The sequence below is a fragment of the Bos indicus x Bos taurus genome, chromosome 15, assembly GCF_003369695.1.
Source record: "Bos indicus x Bos taurus breed Angus x Brahman F1 hybrid chromosome 15, Bos_hybrid_MaternalHap_v2.0, whole genome shotgun sequence".
Taxonomy (NCBI): domain Eukaryota; kingdom Metazoa; phylum Chordata; class Mammalia; order Artiodactyla; family Bovidae; genus Bos; species Bos indicus x Bos taurus.
Window position 1 is genome coordinate 1,774,272 of NC_040090.1, and position 27,933 is coordinate 1,802,204.

At 42.1% G+C, this 27,933-nt stretch overlaps 1 protein-coding gene across 5 annotated transcripts; it reads left to right on the forward strand.

The window, feature by feature from the left end:
* LOC113905238 (glycine N-phenylacetyltransferase) lies at positions 1-26,971 on the forward strand. Of its 5 annotated transcripts, none has more exons than XM_027562238.1 (7): positions 1-583; positions 4,619-4,714; positions 17,400-17,507; positions 19,610-19,736; positions 21,259-21,430; positions 23,600-23,731; positions 26,108-26,971. In XM_027562238.1, exons 2-7 carry the CDS (start codon positions 4,637-4,639, stop codon positions 26,508-26,510), a joined length of 1,020 nt encoding a protein of 339 aa, XP_027418039.1. In that variant the 5' UTR covers positions 1-583; positions 4,619-4,636; the 3' UTR covers positions 26,511-26,971. The 5 variants fall into 5 exon arrangements, with proteins under 5 accessions (XP_027418039.1, XP_027418041.1, XP_027418042.1 ...); XM_027562240.1 differs by lacking the exon at positions 23,600-23,731 and adding an exon at positions 4,367-4,431 and having other exon boundaries at positions 143-583; positions 26,108-26,965; XM_027562241.1 differs by lacking the exon at positions 23,600-23,731 and having other exon boundaries at positions 143-465; positions 26,108-26,965.
* The last annotated feature ends 962 nt before the right edge of the window (positions 26,972-27,933 follow it).

A 27,933-nucleotide genomic window follows, 5' to 3' on the forward strand; every position in this document is an offset into this window, starting at 1 on the left:
CCTGCCTCCAGGATCTCACAGTTCAGAGTTGCTGAGGACTGGGTGGATTGGAAGGACCTGTGGGATCAGAAAGCAGCTCAGACCTCTGGAAAAAAACGAGCCTCAGGGGGGCACTCTGCCAAACACGGGACCTGGGAGGAGGGACTCCCCACACCCAGCCACCGAAGCGCAGCTTGGTGTGTGGGTTCAGTTAAGACTCTCAGCTCAGCAGGTTGGGGATCAGACCAATAAGCACACTTTTCAAGACCACAGTAGCCAGAAGATACGTGTCATCTTCTGGAATGATCTTCTGCCTCTTGTTTCTGGCGGGGATCTCCACAGAGACTGAGTGGGAAGACATTGTTACAGGTGAAAGCCAAGGAGGATCACTGCTCTGAGACGCCTGGCCCCTGTCTCCTCACTGAAGCGGATGAATCAAAACGTTGGATGTGGATAAGAATTTCTGAGTGCTGAGAGTTATATCAGGTGAAAAGGAAGTGGTTCCCTTTGAGAAATCTGTATCAGGCATGTACCATGTACGGAGCAGTGTCCTGATTCTGTAAGAACTTTTCCCTGGATAAGGACAGGCTTTTGTTCTGAATTGGTACGTAAATGTGGCGTGATTTGGAAACTTCTTGTTAACAGCTGGCGTGTCAGAAAAAGTAACAGCTTCTGGGAAGAAGTATGTGGGTTTGGGTGATATTTATGGAACAGTTTGTAGACATACCATGCAAACACGATCTCATTCAATTCCCTAGAAACGTTATATGGTAGTCAGATTCCCCCCCTCCCCTTGGATAAATGATGGCCAGGGAAATTAAGTGCCCTTCTTAAAGTTTCCAAAAGACGAAGTAGACTGTAGTCAACAGACTACAATCCAGATGAGATTAATATTAATTTAAAACCATAAAAAAGAAATGTAATTTTTAAAATCTCAGTTATAATGCTCCTATATAATTTGGTGTTTCCTTCTAAATTTTTATCGTCTGTGATTTATGTGAATATGCACACAAAAAGGCCTCTAGTTATTTTTGCAGTGTCATGTCCCTCTTTTCATGTTCATCTTGAAGACTTTCTCACATGGCAACATATAACCTTCATGTGAAAATGGGTTTTAGAGTAGTAAAAGAACGATAGATCATATTTACATGAATTGTATGTATAACAGGACACTGAGATTGTGTCCTGTACATGCCTGTGAGTTAATATTGTATTGCTTTCAAACTTTTTCAGAGTATTTTTCCTCATTTGAACTGTCTTCTTTGGATAAATTCCCAGTACTGGAATGGATTTGCCAAAGGTTTCAAACTGTGCTTCCCAGGACTTTGGCTGTTATCAAGGCTGGCACCCCCCTAAAACGAATCTCCTCAGTTTTAGTCAACTGCATTTATTGAACATCACATTTGTGTTCATTTTGTGTGTGTGTGTGTGCATATATGCGAGTGCAAAAAGTTTTCCCAAATGTACTTGTCAGAACTTTAGTATTCTATCCCAGTAATCCGGCATCAAATTCAACTTTTCTTATTCTCGTGCAGTCTTTTTGTGAAATATTCCTAGCTAATGTGTGAATGGGCTTCCCAGGTGGCACGAATGGTAAAGAGCCCTCTTGCTAATGCAGGAGACATAAGAGACAGGAGTTCAATCCCTGGATCAGGAAGATCCCCTGGGGGAGGGCATGGCAACCCACTCCAGTATTCTTGCTTAGAGAATCCCATGGACAGAGGAGCCTGGAGGGCTACAGTCCATAAGGGTTGCAAGAGTCGGACACAACTGAAGCAACTCAGCACACATGCAATGTCTGATTAATGTTTAGAAATGATACAGTTCTACTGTCTTCATATTTTCCAAGATATGGCACAGGTACTTCTATTCTGGTCTGAGCCTTTTTTCCAAAGAAACATCTGGTAGGAATGCCCAAGCCCAGAATGTAGTTGGTTCTTCTACTGACACCTGTTGAATGAAAGAATGAGTCTTTTCCCTTGGTAAGCAGAGTGATTAAAGAGATGATTGTGTTTATGCAAGCATGTCATACATTAAATCAATAAACATTGAGTTCTTACTGTGTGCACGACAGTGTAATAAACATTGAGAATAATAGAATAAATTATTTAAGATCCTGCCCAGAGGACTGATAACCTAGAGGGCTGTAACAAGTTTTGATTGAAATGTGTACATAATCTTTGGGGGGTACAGAAAAAAAGAGTGATCTGTTCCTTTGGGATTGAGGAACTAAAGGGAGTCAATAGAGAGAAAAGGGAAATTTGAGTAAGACTTTGGAATGGGAACAAAAGCTGGATTTTGAAGGTCTTCTGGAATTAGGGCCTAAATAAAATGAAGACAGTCCAGACTTGTTAAATCAGATACTGAGTTAAAGAAATATTCTGTGGTCTTGTGTGGAAAAGAAGGACAACAGAGGAGACTAGCAGACTTCACCTTGTAGTAAAGAAAATATATATTTACAGGACTTAAGTGATTCCTACCAGCCTCAGTGACTGCCCACAGCAGCTACAATCAAGATACAAAGACCACTTCAAAAAATTAACCTAGACTGGATTAAAGGCTTAAATGTACTAAGACCTGAAATCATAAAACTCCAAGAAGAAAACATGGTGTGGGTGGGTGGGAAACTTGACCGTGGTCTTGGCAATGATTTTTTTGGTTATGACAACAAAAGCTCAAGTATTGAAAGCAGAGAATAAACACGTGGGGCTATATCAAACTAAAAATTTCTGCACAGCAAAAGAATCAACAAAATGAACAATCTATGGAATAGGAGAAAACATTTGCAAACCATTAAGGGGTTAATATTCCCCTGTCCCAGGTGACAGACAGGCTGAAGGTAGACGCAGGGGACAGAGAAGCACTTCCAGCCCAGCTACTACCTTATATTTTGAGTTACTGTGCCACATCCAACTTTGTGCAACCTGCCAGGCTCCTCTGTCCATGGGGTTTTCCTGCAGAAATACTGGAGTGGTTGCTATTTCTTCCTCCAAGTGATCTTCCTGACCCAGGGATCGAACCAACATCTCCTGAGTCTCCTGCATTAACAGGTGGATTCTTTATCACTGAGCCACCTGGGAATCCCTGAGGTTAGCTGCAAAATGCCCGCTGCTTTAATTTTGCTCTCCAGGTTTTCCACTGGGAAATATTGAGGGCAGGAGGAGAAGGAGGCAACAGAGGATGAGCTGGTTGGATGGCATCACGGATTCAATGGACTTGAGTTTGAGCAAACTCCAGGAGATAGTGAGGGACAGGGAAGCCCGGCGTGCTGCAGTCCATTGGGTCACAAAGAGTCGGACACAACTGAGCAACTGAACAACAGCAACCAGGTTTTCCATAGGAATCTCTCCGTGCTGTGCTGTGCTTAGTCGCTCAGTCGTGTCCAAGTCTTTGTGACCCATGGACTGTAGCCTGCCAGGCACCTCTGTCTATGGGGATTCCCCAGGCAAGAATACTGGAGTGGGCTGCCATGCCTTCCTCCAGAGGATCTTCCCAACCCAGGGATCCAACCCAGGTCTCCTGCATTGCAGGTGGATTTGTTACCAACTGAGCCACCAGGGATGCCCAAGAATACTAGAGTGGGTAGTCTATCCCTTCTCCAGGGAATCTTCCCAACCCAGGAATCAAACTGGAGTCTCCTGCATTGCAGACGGATTCTTTATCAGCTGAGCTACCAGAGAATCTCTGTGGTCCACCCTAAGTGGAAACATAAAGGGAAGGGAATTCTGGGAAATGTAGTTCAGCCTAGCGGAGGTGACACCTCATTTGTTGAATAGATTAAGTTCTCAATAAATATTAACACTTATTGAGTGATTGAATAAGTGAATGACTTATAGATAAATAAAGCAATACTTAGGTTTCCAGTCTAGTCACAAAAGTCTATTTAAATTATAATGAAACTATACCAAAATACCATTAAATAAAAAATCAAAGCCAGACTTTGGTAAGGAGAGACTTTATTTGAAAGGATTATTTCAAGAGGGAAAAGGAGTGCTGAAATAGGAAGAGGGTATTATTTCAACAGAAGAACTCTCAGATGGTAAGATCTACAAACATCTGAAAGGTCAGGCAGAAAGGGGTTGTTTCATGGAAAGGAGTCAGCAAAGTTTCATGGAGGATCATTCTGAATGCCAGTGTTGGCTTGGGCTGAGGGTGGATCACAGCCAGAGGACTGGGTGCAGGAGAGAAGACGGATTAACGTTTTGTCAAGCTTTAATCTTTGTTAAGCTGTTAGAACACTTTGTTGTGATTGTTAAGCCAGGATAAACCATCCACCTAACCATGTAGGAAGGGAGAGTAAACAGAAAGAATCCAGTTCTTTGCCCTTTTAATGGAATTGTTTGGCTTTTTGTTTGTTTGAAGTTTTTTTTATGTTGACTTCTATGAGCTGTTGAAGATGGGGAGTTTGAAGGATTAGTACCTGGCCTTGTCACAGACAACGTGAGGGTCACGGTGAGTCTTAAGCCCAATGGGAGAAGGGCAGTTCCTTGCAGGAAGACACTCAGAAACACGAAGGGAGTGGCAGGTTTTTTGTTCTGTTTTGCTTTTTAACCATTGCTGTTTCCCAGGAAACAGGGACTTGGGCATCTTTGTGTGTCTTCCAGCACTTCTCATTCCTTGTCTGTCGATCCTCTCTTAGGTTAAGGGACCTGCCGAGATGTTCCATTTACAAGGCCCACAACTGCTGCAGATGTTAGAGAAATCCTTGAGGAAGAGTCTCCCCGAGTCCTTAAAGGTGAGAGTGGAGCCTTCTTAAGGGGGAAAGGGCTAGGGACAGCTTGAGGGAAGGTGGGAAAGAGAACAAGGAATCCCTGAGCACTACTCTGTGCCAAGCTCACCCACCTGGCTGCTCGTTTGGTTTACCTCACCTATCTGCAAGGCAGCTATGTCATGTCTGTAGAACCAAAGGAGAAAGGCAGGCTCAGTCATATGACTTGACCAAGATCATGCCGGTGGTGAGTGGCAGGGCTATGATTTGAACCCATTGTGATCTTTGTTGTGTGATGACACCAAAGCTTTCCCTCGTGCCCTTCAGCTCATGTTATGTAACTCTGGAAGTTTGTTTTTTTTTTTTTTTTCCAGAATTGGCAAAGTCAATGTTTATTCTTAGCAAAGAATCAAGTGCCTGGTGAAAAGTTATCCATTATGGTTCTTCTTTGTAATTAATAATTGGTCAAATTCTGTTTTTCGTCAAACCCCAAGGATTATGTTTAACTTTGAATGAGACAGAAATTGTGTTTAACGAATGATCTTGTACCGTAGAGAAGTGGAAGTATTTTTCTTACAATAATATATATTACAAAGGGAGTAGGCTATTACTAGAGATAAAGACTGCCACTATTATGATAAAGGAATCAATTCACAGAGAAGATGTAAGAAAACCTGAAATGCATACGCCTGGCAACAGAGGCTCAAAGGACACGAGACAGAAACTGAGAAAACTGAGAGAAGAAATCTGGAAGGACACAGGCGTGAAGAGCTCAGCACTTCTCGCTCAGTGATTTGTAGAATAAGCAGAAAACCTATAAATACATATGTGAACTTATTGTATATGAAATACTACGAGCCAACTTGAAGAAACTGACATTTATAGAATACTTCCCACAACCATGGCAGGGTACATGCTGTTTTCAAGTGCACATGGAATGTTTAGCAAAATAGACCATATTTTTTAAAATTTTAGAAGAATTGAAGTACAGCAAGTACGTTCTTGAGCAATATAGAATTAAACTAAAAAAATAAAGCCCTGAAAGATATATGGAAAATACCTGAATTTCTAAAAGTATACAACACACTTCTAAATAAGTCATGTTTAAACTTACAAGGAAAATTAGAAAACATTTTAGTTGAATGAAAATAACAATACAAGGTATGAAAAGCTTTGGGATGCAACTAAAGCAGTTGATAACCGAGAAACAGATAGCATTAAGTGCTTATACTGAAAAAGAATAACAGTCTAGGGACTTCTCTGGCAGCCCAGTCGTTAAGACTTGGCACTTCCAGTGAGAATGATTTTCAATACTAAGTCCATACATTTCACTTTGTATATTCTGTGAAAAGCATGAATTACCAAAGGTCACTGAAGAAGAAATATGCAACCTGAATTGCCCTCTATCCATTGGAGAAATTGACTTTGTAGTTTAAAACCTTCCAACAAAGAAAATTCCACGCTCAGATATTGTCAGTGGCAATTTCTACCACACACGTAAGGAAAAAATATCACTTCCACAAAAACCCTTGCAGAATAGAGCAGAGGAGAAAACACTTCCCAAATCATTTTATGAGTCCAGAATTACCCTGACACCAAAACGAGAACTACAGAACAATACTCTTTGTGAACAGAGATATCCATTAACAAAATAATATCAAGTCAAATCCATCAACATATCAAAAGGATAATACATCATACCCAAGGGAAGTTCATCTTGGAAAGGCAAGGCAGATTCAACATTCAGAAATCAATCAGTTCAATTCACTGTTACCAACAGACTGGAGAAAAGCCATAGATCTTCTCTCAGTAGATGCAGAAAAATGTTTGACAGAATGTAATATTTCTGATAAAAATAAAACTCTCAGCAAACTCGAAATAGGAAGGAATTTCTTCAACCTGATAAAACGTGTACTGGAAAAATCTATGCCTAAGATTAATCTAAATAGTGAAAGATTTAGTATTCTTGCTAAGGTCAGTAGCAAGGGAAAGATATTCATTCCCAGCACTCCCGGTGGGAATGGTACTAGATATCCTAATCAGCACAATAAGACAAGAAAAAGAGAAATACATATTGGAAAAAAATAAAACAGTGTTTATTCACAGATGGTATAATTGTCTAATGAGAAAAATCTTAAGGAATCTACCAAAATCCCAAAGCTCCTAGATGTACAACTAGGTTTAGCAAAGGCCTTAGGGTGAATACACAAAACACAAAAATTGGTTTTCTGTGTACTCGCAATGGACAATTGGAATTAAAAATCAATACAATTTATAAGATAGACAAAAACAATAGACAACAACAACAAAAACCCTTAAGTATAAACTCTGTTAGCATACAGGGCTTGTCTGGAAAATAAACGCTTTTCCTTTCAGTGATGAATCACAGCTCCAGACTTCTCAGGGCAGCATGAATATGATGTAGAATTTAGTAGAGTTAATTATACTGATCATGCTGATGGGAAACCTGAAAGGAATAGCATCATATTATATCCTTTTTTGGCCGGGGGTTTGGGGGGAGCTTCCCTTGTGGCCCAGCTGGTAAAGAATCCGCCTGCAGTGCAGGAGACCTGGGTTCCATGCCTGGGTTGGGACAATCCCCTGGAGAAGGGAACGGCTACTCACTCCAGTATTCTGGCCTGGAGAATCCCATGAACTCTATAGTCCACGGGGTGGCAAAGCGCCGAACGCGTCTTCTCCTTGGTGCCCTGACACCTTGTTTAGGGGTCGTGTGTAGGCTGGGCCACGGGCGCTTAGTGTAGCCAGAGGCACGCTACACTGAGGGGTAGGGCAGGGAGCTCTTGAGAGGAACAAGGTCAGGAGTCAGACGGCTTTGATCCCACAAATTCATTGTTTTCTGGGTAACACTGCAAAAATCTCAGTGCTCTTGCATGTAAAATGAGTAAAACCAGAAAGTAAATACTCTTGGCAGACACTCCTCAACCTTGAACAGGGTTGTGTGTGTGTGAGTCGCTCAGCTGTATCTGACTCTTTGAGACCATGGACTGTAGCCTGCCAGCCCCTGCAGTCCATGGGATTCTGCAGGCAAGAATACTGGAATGGGTTGCCATTCCCTTCTCCAAGGAATCTTCCCAACCCAGGGATCAAATGCAGGTCTCCCACTTTGCAGGCAGATATTTCATCAGTTGAAACACCAGGGAAGCCCTAAGTAGGGTTATCATTACCTTGCAGAGATGTTTGGAGGGTTAACTAAGTTATGATAAAATTAATAGCCAATATTTCTTGCTGCCGCTGCTGCTGTTGCAAGTCGCTTCAGTCGTGTCCGACTCTGTGCGACCCCATAGATGGCAGCCCACCAGGCTCCCCAGTCTCTTGGATTCTCCAGGCAAGAACACTGGAGTGGGTTGCCATTTCCTTCTCCAATGCATGAAAGTGAAAAGTGAAAGTGAAGTCACTCAGTCGTGTCCGACTTTTAGTGACCCCATGGACTGCAGCCGACCAGGCTCCTCCGTCCATGGGATTTTCCAGGCAAGAGTACTGGAGTAGGGTGCCATAACACTTGCCAAATATCAGGAACTACACCATGTATTCAGTATAACCTCAAAAGTATTTTTTCAGGAGGAGGAGGAGAAGGAACTAAATCAGTTAGGTGCCTGAATAATTTTTGTCTTTACTGGAAAATTTTTCCAAGTCTACTTGGAAAATTTTTCAAGTTAAATTGTTTTCTTTTATGCTCTATGTCTGGGGTTTGAATTGTTCTTTACTTTTTGTGTTAAGTGGATCTCAAAGTTTTTGGAGAAAATTCTTGGCACGACTAGTCTTAGCCCAACTCTACTGTAAGGCAAAGTGACTCTCAATATGAGATCCTCAGTTTTAATGAGGTTCTTTTCCTCTCTACTCACCTGATTCTTTGATGACATAGCTTTTTCCCCATAAGCAGAAATCTAGGTTATCTGTAAAATTTATCCTTGTTACAAATGTATGACCTAAAACTCATTGACTAGTTGCTAATAAGTCTCAGGTGAGAGAAAAATCTGAGCATTGCAGCCTGAAGGACTGCCCACCTATCTCCCAAGCAGAGGGAACTAAGTGGGTGTAGCTCACCTGTGAGCCTCAGTCCCTTCCCTTTGCAGTGGCTGCCTGAGTCACCATGTTCCGGTTAAATGACACTATCACGAGCACAGAAATGTGTATATAAATGCCACTGGTTCCAAACGCCATGTGGAAAAGCATGTATTTTATTTTCCTTAAAACTGCATTTAATTTCTATGTTGAGCATCTGCTAATGGCAGAAATTTAATTTATAAAAACTCAGTAAAGTCAAAGTTTGGAAAACAAAGTCAAAGTTTGCCTCTTCCTCTTTTGCCTTAGTCTGACATTAACATTTCATGGCAAGAGTAGGGAAGCACGGGGTGAGAGGTGGTCCTTTGTCACTGAAATAGTCACCATTTCCTTGGCCCTGGTCTTTGGCATTCTTCCATGCCTTCTGCTAAGGCGTCTTGTTTCAATGCATCTAGGTCCTAAGGTCCACCCTTGTATGGATTGCTGTTTTTCCTCTCCCCACAACCACGTGGCTCATTCCAGTTTGGACAATCTCTTTCTCAGCCTCTTCAATGTTTTGAGGGAACCAATGTTTGAACAGGTGGTTGCAAAGATTAAAAAAATTGCCCAATAAGTGTTGCCCTTGGACCTTGGCCACCAAAGCTTGTGTTGTTAACACCATGCTTTGTCTCTACTTTTTACATAGAGGGGAATTCATTTATTTATTTATTTATTTTCAATTATTAAGTGAAATTTAATTTCCACATGCACTGAAACAGTTGTACTTATAGAACCAGTGTACTCTTTTTTCTAGAGGTAGTCCTAAAGTGGAAAAACAAATCTGAATCAGAAGGGGGCTTTTGGAGTACAGAATCGAGAAAGGGGATCAAACCTACAAATCAAATGGCTGGGACCAAGGAACTTACAGGCTGCTGAGGGGTTTTTTGTGGATAGTGCTTCAGCAGGCACTAACAATGTTCCTCTAGCCCCCAATTCCAGGCTTTCAGGTCTCCAGACACCATTTGGAGGCATCTCATTGGGAAACACTCAAGTCCTCCCATCTGGAAAGTTCTGTTATTTTAGGTAATGTCCAGACCTTTGAGTTTATCCTACAGTTGAACCACAAGGAGAGAATCATGTTTTTCATTTCCATGTTCCTGGTGGTGAGTTGGCTGCTCGGTGTTCTCCAAGTTCTGAAAACTGATATAGATATTTTTTAATCACTTATTTTTCTTCTACTGAAATTCCTGTAAGTAATGTATTTTAATTTTTTTTTTTTTTTGCATTGAACCTGGATTGGCATCTCGTTTCATACATGACTTTTCACATGTTTCAATGCCATTCTCCCAAATCTTCCCACCCTCTCCCTCTCCCACAGAGTCCATAAGCCTGTTCTATACATCAGTGTCTCTTTTGCTGTCTCGTATACAGGGTTATCGTTACCATCTTTCTAAATTCCATATATATGCGTTAGTATACTGTATTGGTGTTTTTCCTTCTGGCTTACTTCACTCTGTATAATAGGCTCCAGTTTCATCCACCTCATTAGAACTGATTCAAATGTATTCTTTTTAATGGCTGAGTAATACTCCATTGTGTATATGTACCACTGCTTTCTTATCCATTCATCTGCTGATGGACATCTAGGTTGCTTCCATGTCCTGGCTATTATAAACAGTGCTGCGATGAACATTGGGGTACACGTGTCTCTTTCCCTTCTGGTTTCCTCGGTGTGTATGCCCAGCAGTGGGATTGCTGGATCATAAGGCAGTTCTATTTCCAGTTTTTTAAGGAATCTCCACACTGTTCTCCATAGTGGCTGTACTAGTTTGCATTCCCACCAACAGTGTAAGAGGGTTCCCTTTTCTCCACACCCTCTCCAGCATTTATTATTTGTAGACTTTTGGATCGCAGCCATTCTGACTGGTGTGAAATGGTATCTCATAGTGGTTTTGATTTGCATTTCTCTGATAATGAGTGATGTTGAGCATCTTTTCATGTGTTTGTTAGCCATCTGTATGTCTTCTTTGGAGAAATGTCTATTTAGATCTTTGGCCCATTTTTTGATTGGGTCATTTATTTTTCTGGAGTTGAGCTGTAGGAGTTGCTTGTATATTTTTGAGATTAGTTGTTTGTCGGTTGCTTCATTTGCTATTATTTTCTCCCATTCTGAAGGCTGTCTTTTCACCTTGCTAATAGTTTCCTTTGATGTGCAGAAGCTTTTAAGGTTAATTAGGTCCCATTTGTTTATTTTTGCTTTTATTTCCAATATTCTTGGAGGTGGGTCATAGAGGATCCTGCTGTGATGTATGTCAGAGAGTGTTTTGCCTATGTTCTCCTCTAGGAGTTTTATAGTTTCTGGTCTTACGTTTAGATCTTTAATCCATTTTGAGTTTATTTTTGTATATGGTGTTAGAAAGTGGTCTAGTTTCATTCTTTTACAAGTGGTTGACCAGATTTCCCAGCACCACTTGTTAAAGAGATTGTCTTTAATCCATTGTATATTCTTGCCTCCTTTGTCAAAGATAAGGTGTCCATATGTGCGTGGATTTATCTCTGGGCTTTCTATTTTGTTCCATTGATCTATATTTCTGTCTTTGTGCCAGTACCATACTGTCTTGATAACTGTGGCTTTGTAGTAGAGCCTGAAGTCAGGTAGGTTGATTCCTCCTGTTCCATTTTTCTTTCTCAAGGTCACTTTGGCTATTCGAGGTTTTTTGTTTTTCCATACAAATGGTGAAATTATTTGTTCTAGCTCTGTGAAGAATACTGTTGGTAGCTTGATAGGGATTGCGTTGAATCTATAAATTGCTTTGGGTAGTATACTCATTTTCACTATATTGATTCTTCCAATCCATGAACATGGTATATTTCTCCATCTATTAGTGTCCTCTTTGATTTCTTTCACCAGTGTTTTATAGTTTTCTATATATAGGTCTTTAGTTTCTTTAGGTAGATATATTCCTAAGTATTTTATTCTTTTCATTGCAATGGTGAGTGGAATTGTTTCCTTAATTTCTCTTTCTGTTTTCTCATTATTAGTGTATAGGAATGCAAGGGATTTCTGTGTGTTGATTTTATATCCTGCAACTTTACTATAATCATTGATTAGTTCTAGTAATTTTCTGGTGGAGTCTTTAGGGTTTTCTATGTAGAGGATCATGTCATCTGCAAATAGTGAGAGTTTTACTTCTTGTTTTCCAATTTGGATTCCTTTTATTTCTTTTTCTGCTCTGATTGCTGTGGCCAAAACTTCCAAAACTATGTTGAATAGTAATGGTGAAAGTGGGCACCCTTGTCTTGTTCCTGACTTTAGAGGAAAGGCTTTCAATTTTTCACCATTGAGGATAATGTTTGCTGTGGGTTTGTCATACATAGCTTTTATTATGTTGAGGTATGTTCCTTCTATTCCTGCTTTCTGGAGAGTTTTTATCATAAATGGGTGTTGAATTTTGTCAAAGGCTTTCTCTGCATCTATTGAGATAATCATATCGTTTTTGTTTTTCAATTTGTTAATGTGGTGTATTACATTGATTGATTTGCGGATATTGAAGAATCCTTGCATCCCTGGGATAAAGCCCACTTGATCATGGTGTATGATCTTCTTAATGTGTTGTTGGATTCTGATTGCTAGAATTTTGTTTAGGATTTTTGCATCTATATTCATCAGTGATATTGGCCTGTAGTTTTCTTTTTTTGTGGGATCTTTGTCAGGTTTTGGTATTAGGGTGATGGTGGCCTCATAGAATGAGTTTGGAAGTTTACCTTCCTCTGCAATTTTCTGGAAGAGTTTGAGCAGGATAGGTGTTAGCTCTTCTCTAAATTTTTGGGAGAATTCAGCTGTGAAGCCGTCTGGACCGGGGCTTTTGTTTGCTGGAAGATTTTTGATTACAGTTTCAATTTCCGTGCTTGTGATGGGTCTGTTAAGATTTTGTATTTCTTCCTGGTCGAGTTTTGGAAAGTTGTACTTTTCTAAGAATTTGTCCATTTCTTCCACGTTGTCCATTTTATTGGCATATAATTGTTGATAGTAGTCTCTTATGATCCTTTGTATTTCTGTGTTGTCTGTTGTGATCTCTCCATTTTCGTTTCTAATTTTATTGATTAGATTTTTCTCCCTTTGTTTCTTGATGAGTCTGGCTAATGGTTTATCAATTTTATTTATCCTTTCAAAGAACCAGCTTTTGGCTTTGTTGATTTTTGCTATGGTCTCTTTTGTTTCTTTTGCATTTATTTCTGCTCTAATTTTTAAGATTTCTTTCCTTCTACTAACCCTGGGGTTCTTCATTTCTTCCTTTTCTAGTTGCTTTAGGTGTAGAGTTAGGTTATTTATTTGACTTTTTTCTTGTTTCTTGAGGTGTGCCTGTATTGCTATGAACTTTCCCCTTAGGACTGCTTTTACCGTGTCCCACAGGTTTTGGGTTGTTGTGTTTTCATTTTCATTCGTTTCTATGCAAATTTTGATTTCTTTTTTGATTTCTTCTGTGATTTGTTGGTTATTCAGCAGGGTGTTGTTCATCCTCCATATGTTGGAATTTTTAATAGTTTTTCTCCTGTAATTGAGATCTAATCTTACTGCATTGTGGTCAGAAAAGATGCTTGGAATGATTTCTATTTTTTTGAATTTACCAAGGCTAGCTTTCTGGCCCAGGATGTGATCTATCCTGGAGAAGGTTCCATGTGCGCTTGAGAAAAAGGTGAAATTCATTGTTTGGGGATGAAATGTCCTATAGATATCAATTAGGTCTAACTGGTCTATTGTATCGTTTAACGTTTGTGTTTCCTTGTTAATTTTCTGTTTAGTTGATCTATCCATAGGTGTAAGTGGGGTATTAAAGTCTCCCACTATTATTGTGTTATTGTTAATTTCTCCTTTCATACTTGTTAGCATTTGTCTTACCTACTGCGGTGCTCCCGTGTTGGGTGCATATATATTTATAATTGTTATATCTTCTTCTTGGATTGATCCTTTGATCATTATGTAGTGACCTTCTTTGTCTCTTTTCACAGCCTTTGTTTTAAAGTCTATTTTATCTGATATGAGTATTGCTACTCCTGCTTTCTTTTGGTCCCTATTTGCATGGAAAATCTTTTTCCAGCCCTTCACTTTCAGTCTGTATGTGTCCCCTGTTTTGAGGTGGGTCTCCTGTAGACAACATATGTAGGGGTCTTGTTTTTGTATCCATTCAGCCAGTCTTTGTCTTTTGGTTGGGGCATTCAACCCATTTACGTTTAAGGTAATTACTGATAAGTATGATCCCGTTGCCATTTACTTTATTGTTTTGGGTTCGAATTTATACACCATTTTTGTGTTTCCTGTCTAGAGAATATCCTTTAGTATTTGTTGGAGAGCTGGTTTGGTGGTGCAGAATTCTCTCAGCTTTTGCTTGTCTGAGAAGCTTTTGATTTCTCCTTCATACTTGAATGAGATCCTTGCTGGGTACAATAATCTGGGCTGTAGGTTATTTTCTTTCATCATTTTAAGTATGTCTTGCCATTCCCTCCTGGCTTGAAGAGTTTCTATTGAAAGATCAGCTGTTATCCTTATGGGAATTCCCTTGTGTGTTATTTGTTGTTTTTCCCTTGCTGCTTTTAATATTTGTTCTTTGTGTTTGATCTTTGTTAATTTGATTAATATGTGTCTTGGGGTGTTTCACCTTGGGTTTATCCTCTTTGGGATTCTCTGGGTTTCTTGGACTTGGGTGATTATTTCCTTCCCCAGTTTAGGGAAGTTTTCAACTATTATCTCCTCAAGTATTTTCTCATGGTCTTTCTTTTTGTCTTCTTCTTCTGGAACGCCTATGATTCGAATGTTGTAGCGTTTAATATTGTCCTGGAGGTCTCTGAGATTGTCCTCATTTCTTTTAATTCGTTTTTCTTTTATCCTCTCTGATTCATTTATTTCTACCATTCTATCTTCTAATTCACTAATCCTATCTTCTGCCTCTGTTATTCTACTATTTGTTGCCTCCAGAGTGTTTTTAATTTCATTTATTGCATTATTCATTATATATTGACTCTTTTTTATTTCTTCTAGGTCCTTGTTAAACCTTTCTTGCATCTTCTCAATCCTTGTCTCCAAGCTATTTATCTGTGATTCCATTTTAATTTCAAGATTTTGGATCAATTTCACTATCATTATTCGGAATTCTTTATCAGGTAGATTCCCTATCTCTTCCTCTTTTGTTTGGTTTGGTGGGCATTTATCCTGTTCCTTTATCTGCTGGCTATTCCTCTGTCTCTTCATCTTGTTTAAATTGCTGAGTTTGGGGTGTCCTTTCTATATTCTGGCAGTTTGTGGAGTTCTCTTTATTGTGGCTTTTCCTCGCTGTGTGTGGGTTTGTACAGGTGGCTTGTCAAGGTTTCCTGGTTAGGGAAGCTTGTGTCAGTGTTCTGATGGGTGGAGCTGTATTTCTTCTCTTTGTTCAGTCGCGCTGTGGGGAGGCAGGGAGGGATGCTGCAAACAAATAACACTGGCGTGCGCTCGTAGTGCCTCAGCCACACTGGGTCTGCCCCCGCTCACGGCGTGTGTAGACTCCCTGCCCACACTGCTCGGGCTCTAGGTTGTTCCGCCGGGAACAATCCGAGGCTGGCCCTGGGTTGCATGTACCTCCCAGGTCCAAGCCACTCAGGTTCAGGCACTCGGGTAGTCCTCAGAGGCGCAGACTCAGTTGGGCCTGAGTTTTGTGCTCTTCCCAGGTCCGAGCAGCTCAAGTGATGAGGTGTTTGGCGAGCGCCAATGCTGCGATTTATCGCCTCCCCGCCACTCGGTTATCTGGGTGTAAAACCGGCACACCTTCTCAGGCAGATGTTAACCGTCCAGACCCCCAAAAAGTTTTAGTTAGCAAAGAAGCCTGCTTACAGTTTTATAGATAATGTCTCTCTGGGGCTGCGATTGCCCCCTTCCGGCTCTGGCTGCCTGTCACCAGAGGGGGAAGGTCTGCAGCCGGCTCTCTCTGTTCAATTCTTTGTTCCGTGCGCGGGCCTGGAGGTCTTAGGTTAGGGCTGGCTTTTTGCGTGGTAGATATCCCACAGTCTGGTTTGCTAGCCCAAATTATTTCGCTCAGATAGTGCTCAGGGTATTCAGGCCAGATTCTTACTCTAAGCGATGCAGCCCACGCTGCGCCTCCCTGCCCAGCCCCTGCTTGCTAATGGCGCGTGCAGGCGTCTGCGCTGCTTCTCCGCTGGGGGAGTTACCGTAGGACTCGCAATCTTCGAGTTTTAATTGTTTATTTTTTCTTCCTGTTATGTTGCCCTCTGTGCTTCCAAAGCTCGGCACAGATTCGGCAGTGAGAAGGTTTCCTGGTGTTTGGAAACTTCTCTCTTTTTAAGACTCCCTTCCCGGGACGGAACTCTGTCCCTCCCTCTTTTGTCTCTTTTTTTGTCTTTTATATTTTTTCCTACCTCCTTTTGAAGAGTTGGATTGCTTTTCTGGGTGCCTGATGTCCTCTGCCGGCATTCAGAAGTTGTTTTGTGGAATTTACTCGACGTTTAAATGCTCTTTTGATGAATTTGTGGGGGAGAAAGTGTTCTCCCCGTCCTACTCCTCCACCATCTTGGCTCCTCCCGAGGGGAATTCATTTAACCTTTATGGAAAGTGATTCGGAGATGTGTGCAAGAAAAATAAAATATTTAAACAACAGTTGGTGTTTGACCCAGAAATTCCCCTTCTAGAATTTGTAATATCAGACATATTTGCAAATATTGATGCAAAAGCAATGTTCATTGAAAAATAAACTATTAAAAATAAGAAAACGCTGAAATGACCAGCAGTCAGACAGTAAAGTTGAAGTAGTCCTTCCATATAATGCAAGTTATGCAGCCATTAAAAATGATTGTATAGATTTCTATTTATTGATGTGGAAACAAGCTAGTGTGTATGTGTATGTGAGGGGGACAGATGTTAAGTTAATATGTATTAGGTAATTAATTTCATGTTTAAGAACTGTATGTGTGTGTGTTAGTCACTCAGTCGTGTCCAACTCTTTGTGACCTCATGGACTGTAGCCCACCAGGCTTCTCTGTCCATGGAATTTTCCAGGCAAGAATACTGGAGTGGGTTGCCATACCCTTCTCCAGGGGATTTTCCTGACCCAGGGATTGAACCCGGGTCTCTTGCGTTGCAGGCAATTTCTTTAGTTTCCCTGACTGAGCCATCAGGGAACCCTGAAAACTATGTGTGTGAGTAAATAAATGGAATAAAATGGAAAGATATAACACTAAATTCTACAACGTGTTAGTAGATGATTTTAATTTATTCATTTTATTTACCTGGATTTTAAAATATACTAATAAAATTTTTGATCTTCCCTGGTGGCTCAGACAGTAAAGAATCTGCCTTCAAGGCAGAGATCTGGGTTCTATTCCTGGGTTGGGAAGATCCCCTGGAGAAGGAAATGGCAACCCACTCCAGTATTCTTGCCTGGAGAATCCCATGGACAGAGGAGCCTGGCGGGCTACAGTCCATGGGGTCAAAAACAGCTGGACACGACTGAGCGACTAACACACACGCACACAGTATAATGTTCTCACAGTTTGACCCCAAAGTCTATTTCCATTTGGAGTAGTAAAGTAGAACCTGAAGACAAAAATAAAGGCATATTAGGTACTTAATCTAATTTCACAGAAATAAGCCTTGTCCTGATCAAACAGGGCGCTTCACCATCGCTTCCTGATAAGCTGACCCTCTCACTTTCTCGGGATACGGCAGGTTTACGGGACCGTCTTCCACATGAACCAGGGAAACCCATTCAATCTAAAGGCCCTGGTGGACAAGTGGCCTGATTTTAAGACCGTGGTCATCCGCCCTCAGGAGCAGGTAAGGGGCCAGGGGCAGAATGAATGTGCATCTGTGTTTGCATTCGCTATGCGCCCACCAGGTGCCTGGCAATGTGGGAGACCCTGTGGATACTGAAGCGAAATGCAGTGACAGTGAACAGACCCCTGTGCTCAAGAGCCTCAGAGTCTGGAGGGAAGCAGACAAGCAAAGCAAATGCAGCGAGGTGTGACAAGGTACAGTAAATATGGGAGAAACAGGAGGAGCGCTGGCCAAGAGACGGTTAGGCTACAGAGGTCAGGATGTGGGGCAAGGACCAGAGAGCTTTCACGGAAGACGTTTTGCCAAAAGGGAATTTTGAAGAGTAATAGGTTTTTAACTGGTTGACAAGAACAGAGGTTGCGTTCTAAGCAGAGAAAGGAACACCCCAACATGTGTGAAGGTAAACATGACAACATTGTGTGCGAAGCCGCTTCGGTCGTGTCTGACTCTCTGCGACCCCATGGACAGCAGCCCACCGGGCTCTTCTGACCATGGGGTTCTCCAGGCAAGAACGCTGGAGTGGGTTGCCATTTCCTACTCCAATGATAACATTAGGAAAATAAAAAGAACAGATTATGATGCGTGTATTTGGGAATATATTTTCAGTACTAGACTTTTAAAAATCACTCAGACTAAGTTGTTAATCTGTTTCAAATATAAATATGTTATCAGATCAGATCAGATGAGTCGCTCAGTCGTGTCCGACTCTTTGGGACCCCGTGAATCGCAGCACGCCAGGCCTCCCTGTCCATCACCAACTCCTGGAGTTCACTCAGACTGACATCCATCGAGTCAGTGATGCCATCCAGCCATCTCATCCTCTGTCGTCCCCTTCTCCTCTTGCCCCCAATCCCTCCCAGCATCAGAGTCTTTTCCAGTGAGTCAACTCTTCGCATGAGGTGGCCAAAGTACTGGAGTTTCAGTTTTAGCATCATTCCTTCCAAAGAAATCCCAGGGCTGATCTCCTTCATAATGGACTGGTTGGATCTCCTTGCAGTCCAAGGGACTCTCAAGAGTCTTCTCCAACACCACAGTTCAAAAGCATCAATTCTTCGGTGCTCAGCCTTCTTCACAGTCCAACTCTCACATCCATACATGACCACAGGAAAAACCATAGCCTTGACTAGACGGACGTTTGTTGGCAAAGTAATGTCTCTGCTTTTGAATATGCTATCGAGGTTGGTCGTAACTTTCCTTCTAAGCATATTGAAAATGAAGTATAAAAATTCCCACATCAAAAATATGTAACTGTATAATATCATTTGATGAGTTATTTGGAAGTAAAATTTAAATGTATAGTGATTTTTTTTAAAGTACCAAATTAAACAGAATACAAAAGTAAAGATACTTTAATTATTGAAATCTAAAAAGGGGATAATATTCACTTTTTAATACAATCTTTAAAAACCAGGTTGTTCGTGGTATTAATGGGAAGGGCATTTCTGGGCAACAATTTCCAGCTATTCTGCCCTTGTTGGGTAGTTGTTCTTTGATTTCTTCCTTCAGCTTCAAAATAATCTCATCATCTTTTATTTGTTAATGTTGAGACAATATTTTTGAGCAAATTTTGTTTTAGCTTTTTTGGAAATATGAATTATTTTTTAAACAGTGCTTTGCAGTTTACATTTTTAAGGCATCCTGGGTCTTCATTCTGCACAGCTTTATCACATGTGAGAATTCTAATGCAAGGTTACCTGTGTCCATTTCAATATTGTCCTCATAATCCATTTGTTCTAAGACTCTTTGAAACAGAGTAACATTTACTCTTGCAACTGAAGCTTGTCTTTAACAAAATTTCATTCTTTCTCCTGAGGATTGTAAAATCACTGAAGAATGCACTCTAAACTGTAAGTGTTTGGTTGATTTGAAATTGTCATGCAGCAGAAAAATACCTTCATCAAGTTTTTCTTACTTGTAAGTGGAATTATTCATTAAATCCATGACTTAGACGTATGGTGAAAATGATTCAGAAATGATGATAGCACACCAAGAAGAATAGCAATATTTAGTTTGTCAAATAGCACTGTATACTGAAATACCAAACAAGTGTCCAATCACTGCATATGATCAGTTTGATTTATTTATATTACCCAACCACACAGGAGATGGCAGATGACTTTGATCATTATACCAACACCTACCAAATCTATTCCAAGGATCTCAACAACTGTCAAGAGTCCCTTGCCACATCAGATGTCATCAACTGGAAACAACATTTGCAGATCCAAAGTACGTAAGAGATCTGGGATCTGCCCACTGAGGGGACTGCTCATATCTGTACCTGGAGTGTCACTTTATCCTGAGTACATCCCCTACAATCAGTATTTCCTACTAGACCCCAGACACTCAGCTTGATGGTGACACCCTGAGTCAGCTAACACCATCTCTTCAGTGGAGTTGAATTCAAACATTGCAAACTAGAGGGTTCTTTTAAGAACATGTGAGAAATGTTAGTTCTTGTTAGATGAGGATTCCTGATGTTTTGCAGACATATTGAAGATCCCTTAGGGTGGCTGGGTGTGAGAGCAGAGCTCACCCTCTGGCCTTCTTGCTGTTTGTTGTTTAGTTGCTAAACTGTGTCCAACTCTGCAACCTCAGGGACTGCAGCCCGCCAGCCTCCTCTGTCCACGAGATTTTCCAGGCAAGAATACTGGAGCGGGTTGTATTTCCTTCTCCAGGGGATCCTCCTGACCCAGGGATCGAACCTGTGGCTCTTGTGTCTCCTGCACTGGCAGGTGGGCTCTTTGCCACTGAGCCACAATTGGAATGATAAGTCCTTGTGCCATAGACACATCCCCAGTCACAGGAAAACCTGTCACTGTTGGAATCAGACTCCCTTGGGTGACATCCCTGTTCTGCCTACTATTTGCTTCGTGATCTTGAGCAAGTAGTGTAACATATCTATTTGTCAGTCCCCTCACATATAAACAATGAAGATAATAGCAGTACCTGAAACTTGCGTCTGGGCTTCCCAAGGGGCACAGTGGTAGAGAAACCACCTGCCGATGTAGGAGATGTGGGTTCGATCCCTGGGTTGGGAAGATCCCCCTGGAGGAGGCAACCCACTCCAGTAATCTTGCCTGTAGAATCCCATGAACAGAGGAGCCTGGCAGGCTGTGGTCCGTGTGGTTGCAAGGAGTTGCACATGACTGAGCATGCATGCAATACATATGGTTAATGTAAGGATTAAATGCGGTATTAGACCAATACCAGGGCATGTCGAAGGTTGGCTACTATTTTTTTTTTTTTAATTTACTTGGGCTGTGCTGGGTCTTTGTTGCTGCCCGCAGGCTTTCTCTAGTTGCAGCAAGTAGGGGCTGCTCTTCGTTGTGGTGTGTGGGCTTCTCGTTGCCGTGGGTCCTCTTGTTGTGGACCACAAGTTCTAAGAAAGCGGGCTTCAGAAGCTGCACCACACAGGCTTAGGCCCTCCAAGGCATCTGCCCGGATCAGGGACCGAACCCATGACCTCTGCATTGGCAGGCGCATTCTTAACCACTGGACAACCAAGGAAGCCCAAGTTTTGCTACGATTTTTTGAATGCCATGTATTCTCGATTCCACAGTATTTCTAGTGTTATCTCTGTATTGGGTAAGAGCAAACAGGTTGAGGCAGTGATGAGGCCATGGTCACACGGTCGCTTGCAATACCAGAAACAAAGTTGCTGACTTTCAATCCTGGACGAGTTTGCTGGGAACCTTCCAGAAGCATCTACAAGGGCAGTTACTTCTCCCCTAACTTTACCCCTCTCTAGGTTCGCAGTCCAGTCTGAATGAGGTGATACAGAATCTTGCAGCCACTAAATTTGTTAAGGTCGAGCACACACAGTGCATTCTCTATGTGATGCCGGAGACAGCGAGGAAACTTCTTCCTTCCCTGCCAGAGACAAAGAACTTACCTGTTGGATATGGCGCACCCAAAGCCATGTGAGTTTGAAAAAAGATGCTCTTTCACCATTGCAGTAGCCTCCCAACTTCTCTCCCCATATTCACTCTTGGCTCCCCGCAATCCATTTCCAGAGTGATGCTTTTAGAGTGTGATGTGGATTACATCCATTCACCTGCCGAAGAGCCACTGAGGTTTCTCAGCTTGCTGTTGTTGTTCAGCCGCTAAATCGTGTCTGACTTTTTGCAACTCCACAGACTACATACAGCACGCCAGGCTTCCCTGTCCTTCACCATGCCCAGGAGTTTGCTCAAACTTATATCCATTGAGCCGGTGATGCTATCTAACCATTTCATCCTAGTTGTCCCCTTCTCTCCCTGCCCCCAATCTTTCCCAGCATCAGAGTCTTTTCCAATGAGTCAGCTCCTCACATTAAGTGGCCAAAGTATTGGAGTTTCAGCATCAGTCCTTCCAATGAATATTCAGGACTGCTTTCCTTTAAGATGGACTGGTTGGATCTCCTTGCAATCCAAGGGACTCTCAAGAGTGTTCTCCAACACTACAGTTTAAAAGCATCAATTCTTCAGCACTCAGCTTTCTTTACAGTCCAACTCTCACATCCATATACGACTACTGGAAAAACCATAGCCTTGACTAGACAGACTTTTGTGAGGAAAGTGGTATCTCTGTTTTTTAATATGCTGTCTAGGTTTGTCATAGCTTTTCCTCCAATGAGAAAGATGGTTTTTTTTGTTGTTGTTGTTGTTTGTTTGTTTGTTTTGTGGCTGCAGTTACCATCTGTAGTGATTTTGGAGCCCAAGAAAATAAAATCAAAGTCAAACTCCTTTATGAACTTCCAAGGTCCCATAAGACCTGGAACTCATCACCTCTCGGACTTTATCCTGTTGCCCTTCCTCACTCCCACCAGCAGCTCTGACCCTCTTTATACAACTTGATCCCATGCACCCACACATGGCTTTGGGCCATTGCATTTCCACTTTGTCTTCCCACAATGTCCTTCCCTCTGATCTTCATATACTTGCCTCTTTATTGTCATTCATTCTCTCAAATGCCATTTCTTCAGAGATGCCCAGTCCTCTGCTCCTCTCTGTGTTAAAATGACTGGAAACGTTTTACTCACAGTATCATACATCACTGCCCATGGAGTTCTCCAGGCAAGAATACTAGAGTGGGTTGCCATTTCCTTCTCTAGTGGATCATGTTATATCAGAACTCTGCGCCATGTCCCGTTCATTTTGACTGGTTCTGCACAGCATGGCTCATAGGTTCATTGAGTTACATAAGCCCCTTCGCCATGACAAGGCTGTGATTCATGAAGGGGTGTAGGGGCGGCAGAGGATGAGATGGTTAGACAGCATCGCTGACTTAATGGACTTGAATTTTAGCAAACTCCAGGAGACGGTGGAGGACGGAGGAGCCTGGCGTGCTACAGTCCATGGAGGCACTAAGGCGGTCGACATGACTTAGCGACTGAGCAACATCCCACGAACACCTGAAAATGCCTCCACATCTATAGTCTCATTTGATTCTGTTGTCCACCTCAGAGGTAGACAAGATTGGAGACATTATCCCTATTTTCCTGACAGAAACAGGCTTGGATGATGAAATAGCTTGTTCAGGTCATGTGGATAGTTAAGGGTGTGATGGGCCTGAGTACAGATCTCCTAGTTCCCCATCTCGAGACCCTTTCCAAAGCCCTTTACAGCCTGAAGACGACTTCAGGCCCAGTGTTCTGTGCTTCTGGGGCTGCCTGCACTCCACATCACACCCCTTCTCTGGACTTCAGTTCCCATAGTGGCCAAGGACCCTCTGACAACAACATTCTACGATTCCATGATTCCTAAGCTCTGGCTTTACCCACAGTTGCTAGCATGTGCTTTGGGGCACTCATCTATTTTCTGTTAACCTAGTTTTCTTATGGGTAAAATGCACTCTTATCAATTCCCTCATTAAATGCTGAGTCGCTGCTTTGCCGACAGCAATCGTACTTAACTTTTAGATACTTCTGACTGGAGTAACAGGCAAATTTGGCCTTGGAGGATGGAATGAAGCAGGGCAAAGGCTAATAGAGTTTTGCCAAGAGAATGCACTGGTCATAACACTCTCTTCCAACAACACAAGAGAAGACTCTATACATGGACATCACCAGATGGTCAACACCGAAGTCAGACTGATTGTATTCTTTGCAGCCAAGGATGGAGAAGCTCTATACAGTCAGCAAAAACAAGACCAGGAGCTGACTGTGGCTCAGACCATGAACTCAGTATTGCCAAATTCAGACTGAAATTGAAGAAAGTGGGGAAAACCACAAGACCATTCAGGTATGACCTAAATCAAATCCTTTATGAGTATACAGTGGAAGTGAGAAATAGATTTAAGGGACTAGATCTGATAGGTAGAGTGCCTGATGAACAATGGATGGAGGTTCGTGACATTGTACAGGAGACAGGGATCAAGCCCATCCCTAAGGAAAAGAAATGCAAAAAAGCAAAATGGCTGTATGGGGAGGCCTTACAGATAGCTATGAAAAGAAGAGAAGTGAAAGGCAAAGGAGAAAAGGAAAGATATAAGTATCTGAATGCAGAAGTCCAAAGAATAGCTAGAAGAGATAAGAAACCCTGCCTCAGCAATCAATACAAAGAAAAAGAGGAAAACAACAGAATGGGAAGACTAGAGATCTCTTCAAAAAAAAATTAGACATACCAAGGGAACATTTCATGCAAAATTGGGCTTGATAAAGGAGAGAAATGGTATGGACTTAACGGAAGCAGAAGATATTAAGAAGAGGTGGCAAGAATACACAGAAGAACTGTACAAAAAAGATCTTCACGACCAAGATAATCACGATGGTGTGATCACTCATCTAGAGCCAGACATCCTGGAATGTGAAGTCAAGTGGGCCTTAGAAAGCATCACTACAAACAAAGCTCATGGAGGTGATGGAATTCCAGTTGAGCTATTTCAAATCCTGAAAGAGGATGCTGTGAAAGTGCTGCACTCAATATGCCAGCAAATTTGGAAAACTCAGCAGTGGCCACAGGATTGGAAAAGGTCGGTTTTCATTCCAATCCCAAAGAAAGGCAATACCAAAGAATGCTCAAACTACCCCACAATTGCCCTCATCTCACACGCTAGTAAAGTAATGCTCAAAATTCTCCAAGCCAGGCTTCAGCAGTACATGAACCGTGAACTTCCAAATGTTCAAGCTGGTTTTAGAAAAGGCAGAGGAACCAGAGATGAAATTGCCACATCTGTTGGATCATGGAAAAAGCAAGAGAGTTCCAGAAAAACATCTATTTCTGCTTTATTGACTATGCCAAAGCCTTTGACTGTGTGGGTCTCAATCAACTGTGGAAAATTTTGAAAGAGAGAGGAATACCAGACCACCTGACCTGCCTCTTGAGAAACCTATATGCAGGTCAGGAAGCAACAGTTACAACTGGACATGGAACAACAGACTGGTTCCAAGTAGGAAAAGGAGTACATCAAGGCTGTATATTGTCACCCTGCTTATTTAACTTATACACAGTGTACATCATGAGAAAAACTGGGTTGAAAGAAGCACAAGTTAGAAACAAGATTGCCGGGAGAAATATCAATAACCTCAGATACGCAGATGATACCACCCTTATGGCAGAAAAGTGGAGAGCCTTCAAAAGCCTCTTGATGAAAGTGAAAGAGGAAAGTGAAAAAGTTGGCTTAAAGCTGAACATTCAGAAAATGAAGATCATGGCATCCGGTCCCATCACTTCATGGCAAATAGATGGGGAAACAGTGGAAACAGTGTCAGACTTTATTTTTCTGGGCTCCAAAGTCACTGCAGATGGTGACTGCAGCCATGAAATGAAAAGACGCTTACTCCTTGGAAGGAAAGTTAAGACCAACCTAGATAGTATATTCAAAAGCAGATACACTATTTTGCCAGCAAAGGTCCGTGTAGTCAAGGCTATGGTTTTTCCAGTGGTCATGTATGGATATGAGAGTTGAACTGTGAAGAAAGCTGAGCACTGAAGAATTGATGCTTTTGAACTGTGGTGTTGGAGAAAACTCTTGAGAGTCCCTTGAACTGCAAGGAGATCCAACCAGTCCATCCTAAAGGAGATCAGTTCTGGGTGTTCATTGGAAGGACTGATGCTGACGCTGAAACTCCAGTTCTTTGGCCACCTCAAGGGAAGAGTTGACTCATTGGAAAAGACCCTGATGCTGGGAGGGATTGGAGGCAGGAGGAGAAGGGGACAACAGAGGAAGAGATGCTTGGATGGCATCACCTACTCGATGAACGTGAGTTTGAGTGAACTCCGAGAGTTGGTGAGGGACAGAGAAGCCTGGTGTGCTGCAATTCATAGGGGCACAAAGAGTCGGACATGACTGAACGACTGGACTGAACTGAACTGACTGCTGGTAGGCACAAGTCCTGGGTCCTTATGGTGTAATTGCTCTTCTATCAGTTTTTGAGGAAGGTACGATTGATAGGTTCACTTTATAAAGGAAGGAGGCAGAGAGACAGCATGTTTCCTGTTTGAAATCACACAGCTTTTGAATTATGAATCTGGGTAGCCTTATTGCAGAATCTGTGCCTTTCCCTGCACTCTCAAATGCATCATCTGAAGACAATTTGGGGGCAAACAATATGTATAATACTTCTCAGTATGTGTGACTTACGAGTTTTGTTTTGTTTTTTTCCTTCTTGTCAATAGTAACCAGGAGATGTTTAAGCTCTCATCAATGGATCCTACCCATGCCACTTTGGTGAATAAATTCTGGCATTTTGGTGGCAACGAGAGGAGCCAGAGGTTCATCGAGCGCTGTATCCGGGCCTTCCCCACCTTCTGCCTTCTGGGGCCTGAGGGGACCCCTGCCTCCTGGTCCCTGATGGACCAGACAGGAGAGATCCGGATGGGGGCCACGCTGCCCGAGTACCGTGGCCACGGGCTCATCTCCCACATGCTGGCTGTCCACACCCGGGCTCTGGACCAGCTCGGCATCCCCGTGTATAACCACACGGACAAAGCCAACAAAATCGTGCAGAAAGTCAGTCACAACCTGCATCACATCGCCATCCCCCATGGGTGGAACCAGTGGAACTGTGAGCCCCTGTAAAGTGGGCCTCCACCTGAGACAGCGCCGGGTGGGCTGGACATGTGGCCAGAGAGGCAGAGGGCTGGGCGGGAAGGAAGAATGAATCTTCATCAGCGGGGAAGCAGCGTGGGCTGTTTGGGGTGGGAGAGCGGTGAACGGTCAACAGAACCCCAGAGTCCCTGCTCACTGCTCACCCACGGACTTCCCTTTGGGTCTTGCACACCTTCCTGCTTCCTCCACATTCCAACCCTGGCACCCACCACGCTATTCTGTGCTTCTATGAGTTCAACTTTTTTTCTTTTTAAGACCCCCATGTATAAAGAGGGAGGTGATATATGTATAATTATGGCTGATTTGTGCTATTGTATAGCAGAAACCAACACAACTTTGTAAGGCAATTTTCCTCCAATTAAGAAATAAATTAGAAGAATAAAGTCAATGCTTTGAAGAAACATTAAAAAAATGTCTAAGTGATATCATCAGGCCGTATCCCTGTTCCTGTCTGGTTTATTTCACAGGTTCATAAGTTTCTTGTAACACTTATGGCTAGTAAGGAAGTGCCCATAATCGATAAAGGATGAATGCAACTCCCTATTCCAGTGTTCCATACTGTTTCCAGCACTGTCGAATTTCTCTCTAGAGTATACGGGGCTCCCCCGGTGGCTCAGTGGTGAAGAACCCGCCTGCCAATCCCTGGGTCGGGAAGATCCCCTGGAGGGAAAACGGCACTGCACTCCAGTGTTCTTGCCTGGAGAATTCCATGGACAGAGGAGCCTGGTGGGCTACAGTCCATGGGGTTGCAGAGAGTCAGACACAACTGAACAACTAAGCACAGCACAGCACAAAACTTTAAGACAACAAGATGCTCACATCTCTAATGAATTAGTGTAACACGGGTATGATTATCGGAGAAGAGAGATACTGGGGATGGCTGTATCAGTGGTAGAAAAAAAAAATTCTCCAAGCCAATACATTGAGGAAGAAGTACTTCCTCATTTCAGGAAGATGAACTGAAACTGCTGATCTAAGACAGGATTTCTATATCACAGCTGTGATCATCATCATATCACTGGAATTTCCTGAGTACTGAGAACATAAAACAGCACAGATTCCAGTAATAAAGTACATTAACTACTTACTTTGAAGGATATTTTCACTGAACATAGAATTTTTTCAGTGTTTTTCCTGAAGCCTTTTTTATGCTCTTGATGCACTTCTTTCTAACTTTGTAGTGATAAGAAGCCAAGGGCGATTGTTGTTGTTCCCTCAATGCAATATGTCTTTTTGTCTCTGACTGCTTTGTCCCCCTACTTTTAAATTTTATGTATTTATTTTCCTGTAGCTGAAAAATAGTATGAGATCTTAACAAATATTTCAGTGTATGGGACAGTGTTGTTATCTGTGAACACAGTATGGTAGAGAGGGCCTCTAGAACTTTTTCATC

Bases quoted from the DNA above. Each gene is read 5' to 3' on its own strand.
- LOC113905238 (XM_027562238.1), top strand. From the start codon at position 4,637: ATGTTCCATTTACAAGGCCCACAACTGCTGCAGATGTTAGAGAAATCC. The intron at 21,431-23,599 runs GTGAGTTTGAAA...TATTCTTTGCAG, and splicing joins TATGGCGCACCCAAAGCCAT to CCAAGGATGGAGAAGCTCTA. The intron at 23,732-26,107 runs GTATGACCTAAA...TCTTGTCAATAG, and splicing joins AAAACCACAAGACCATTCAG to TAACCAGGAGATGTTTAAGC.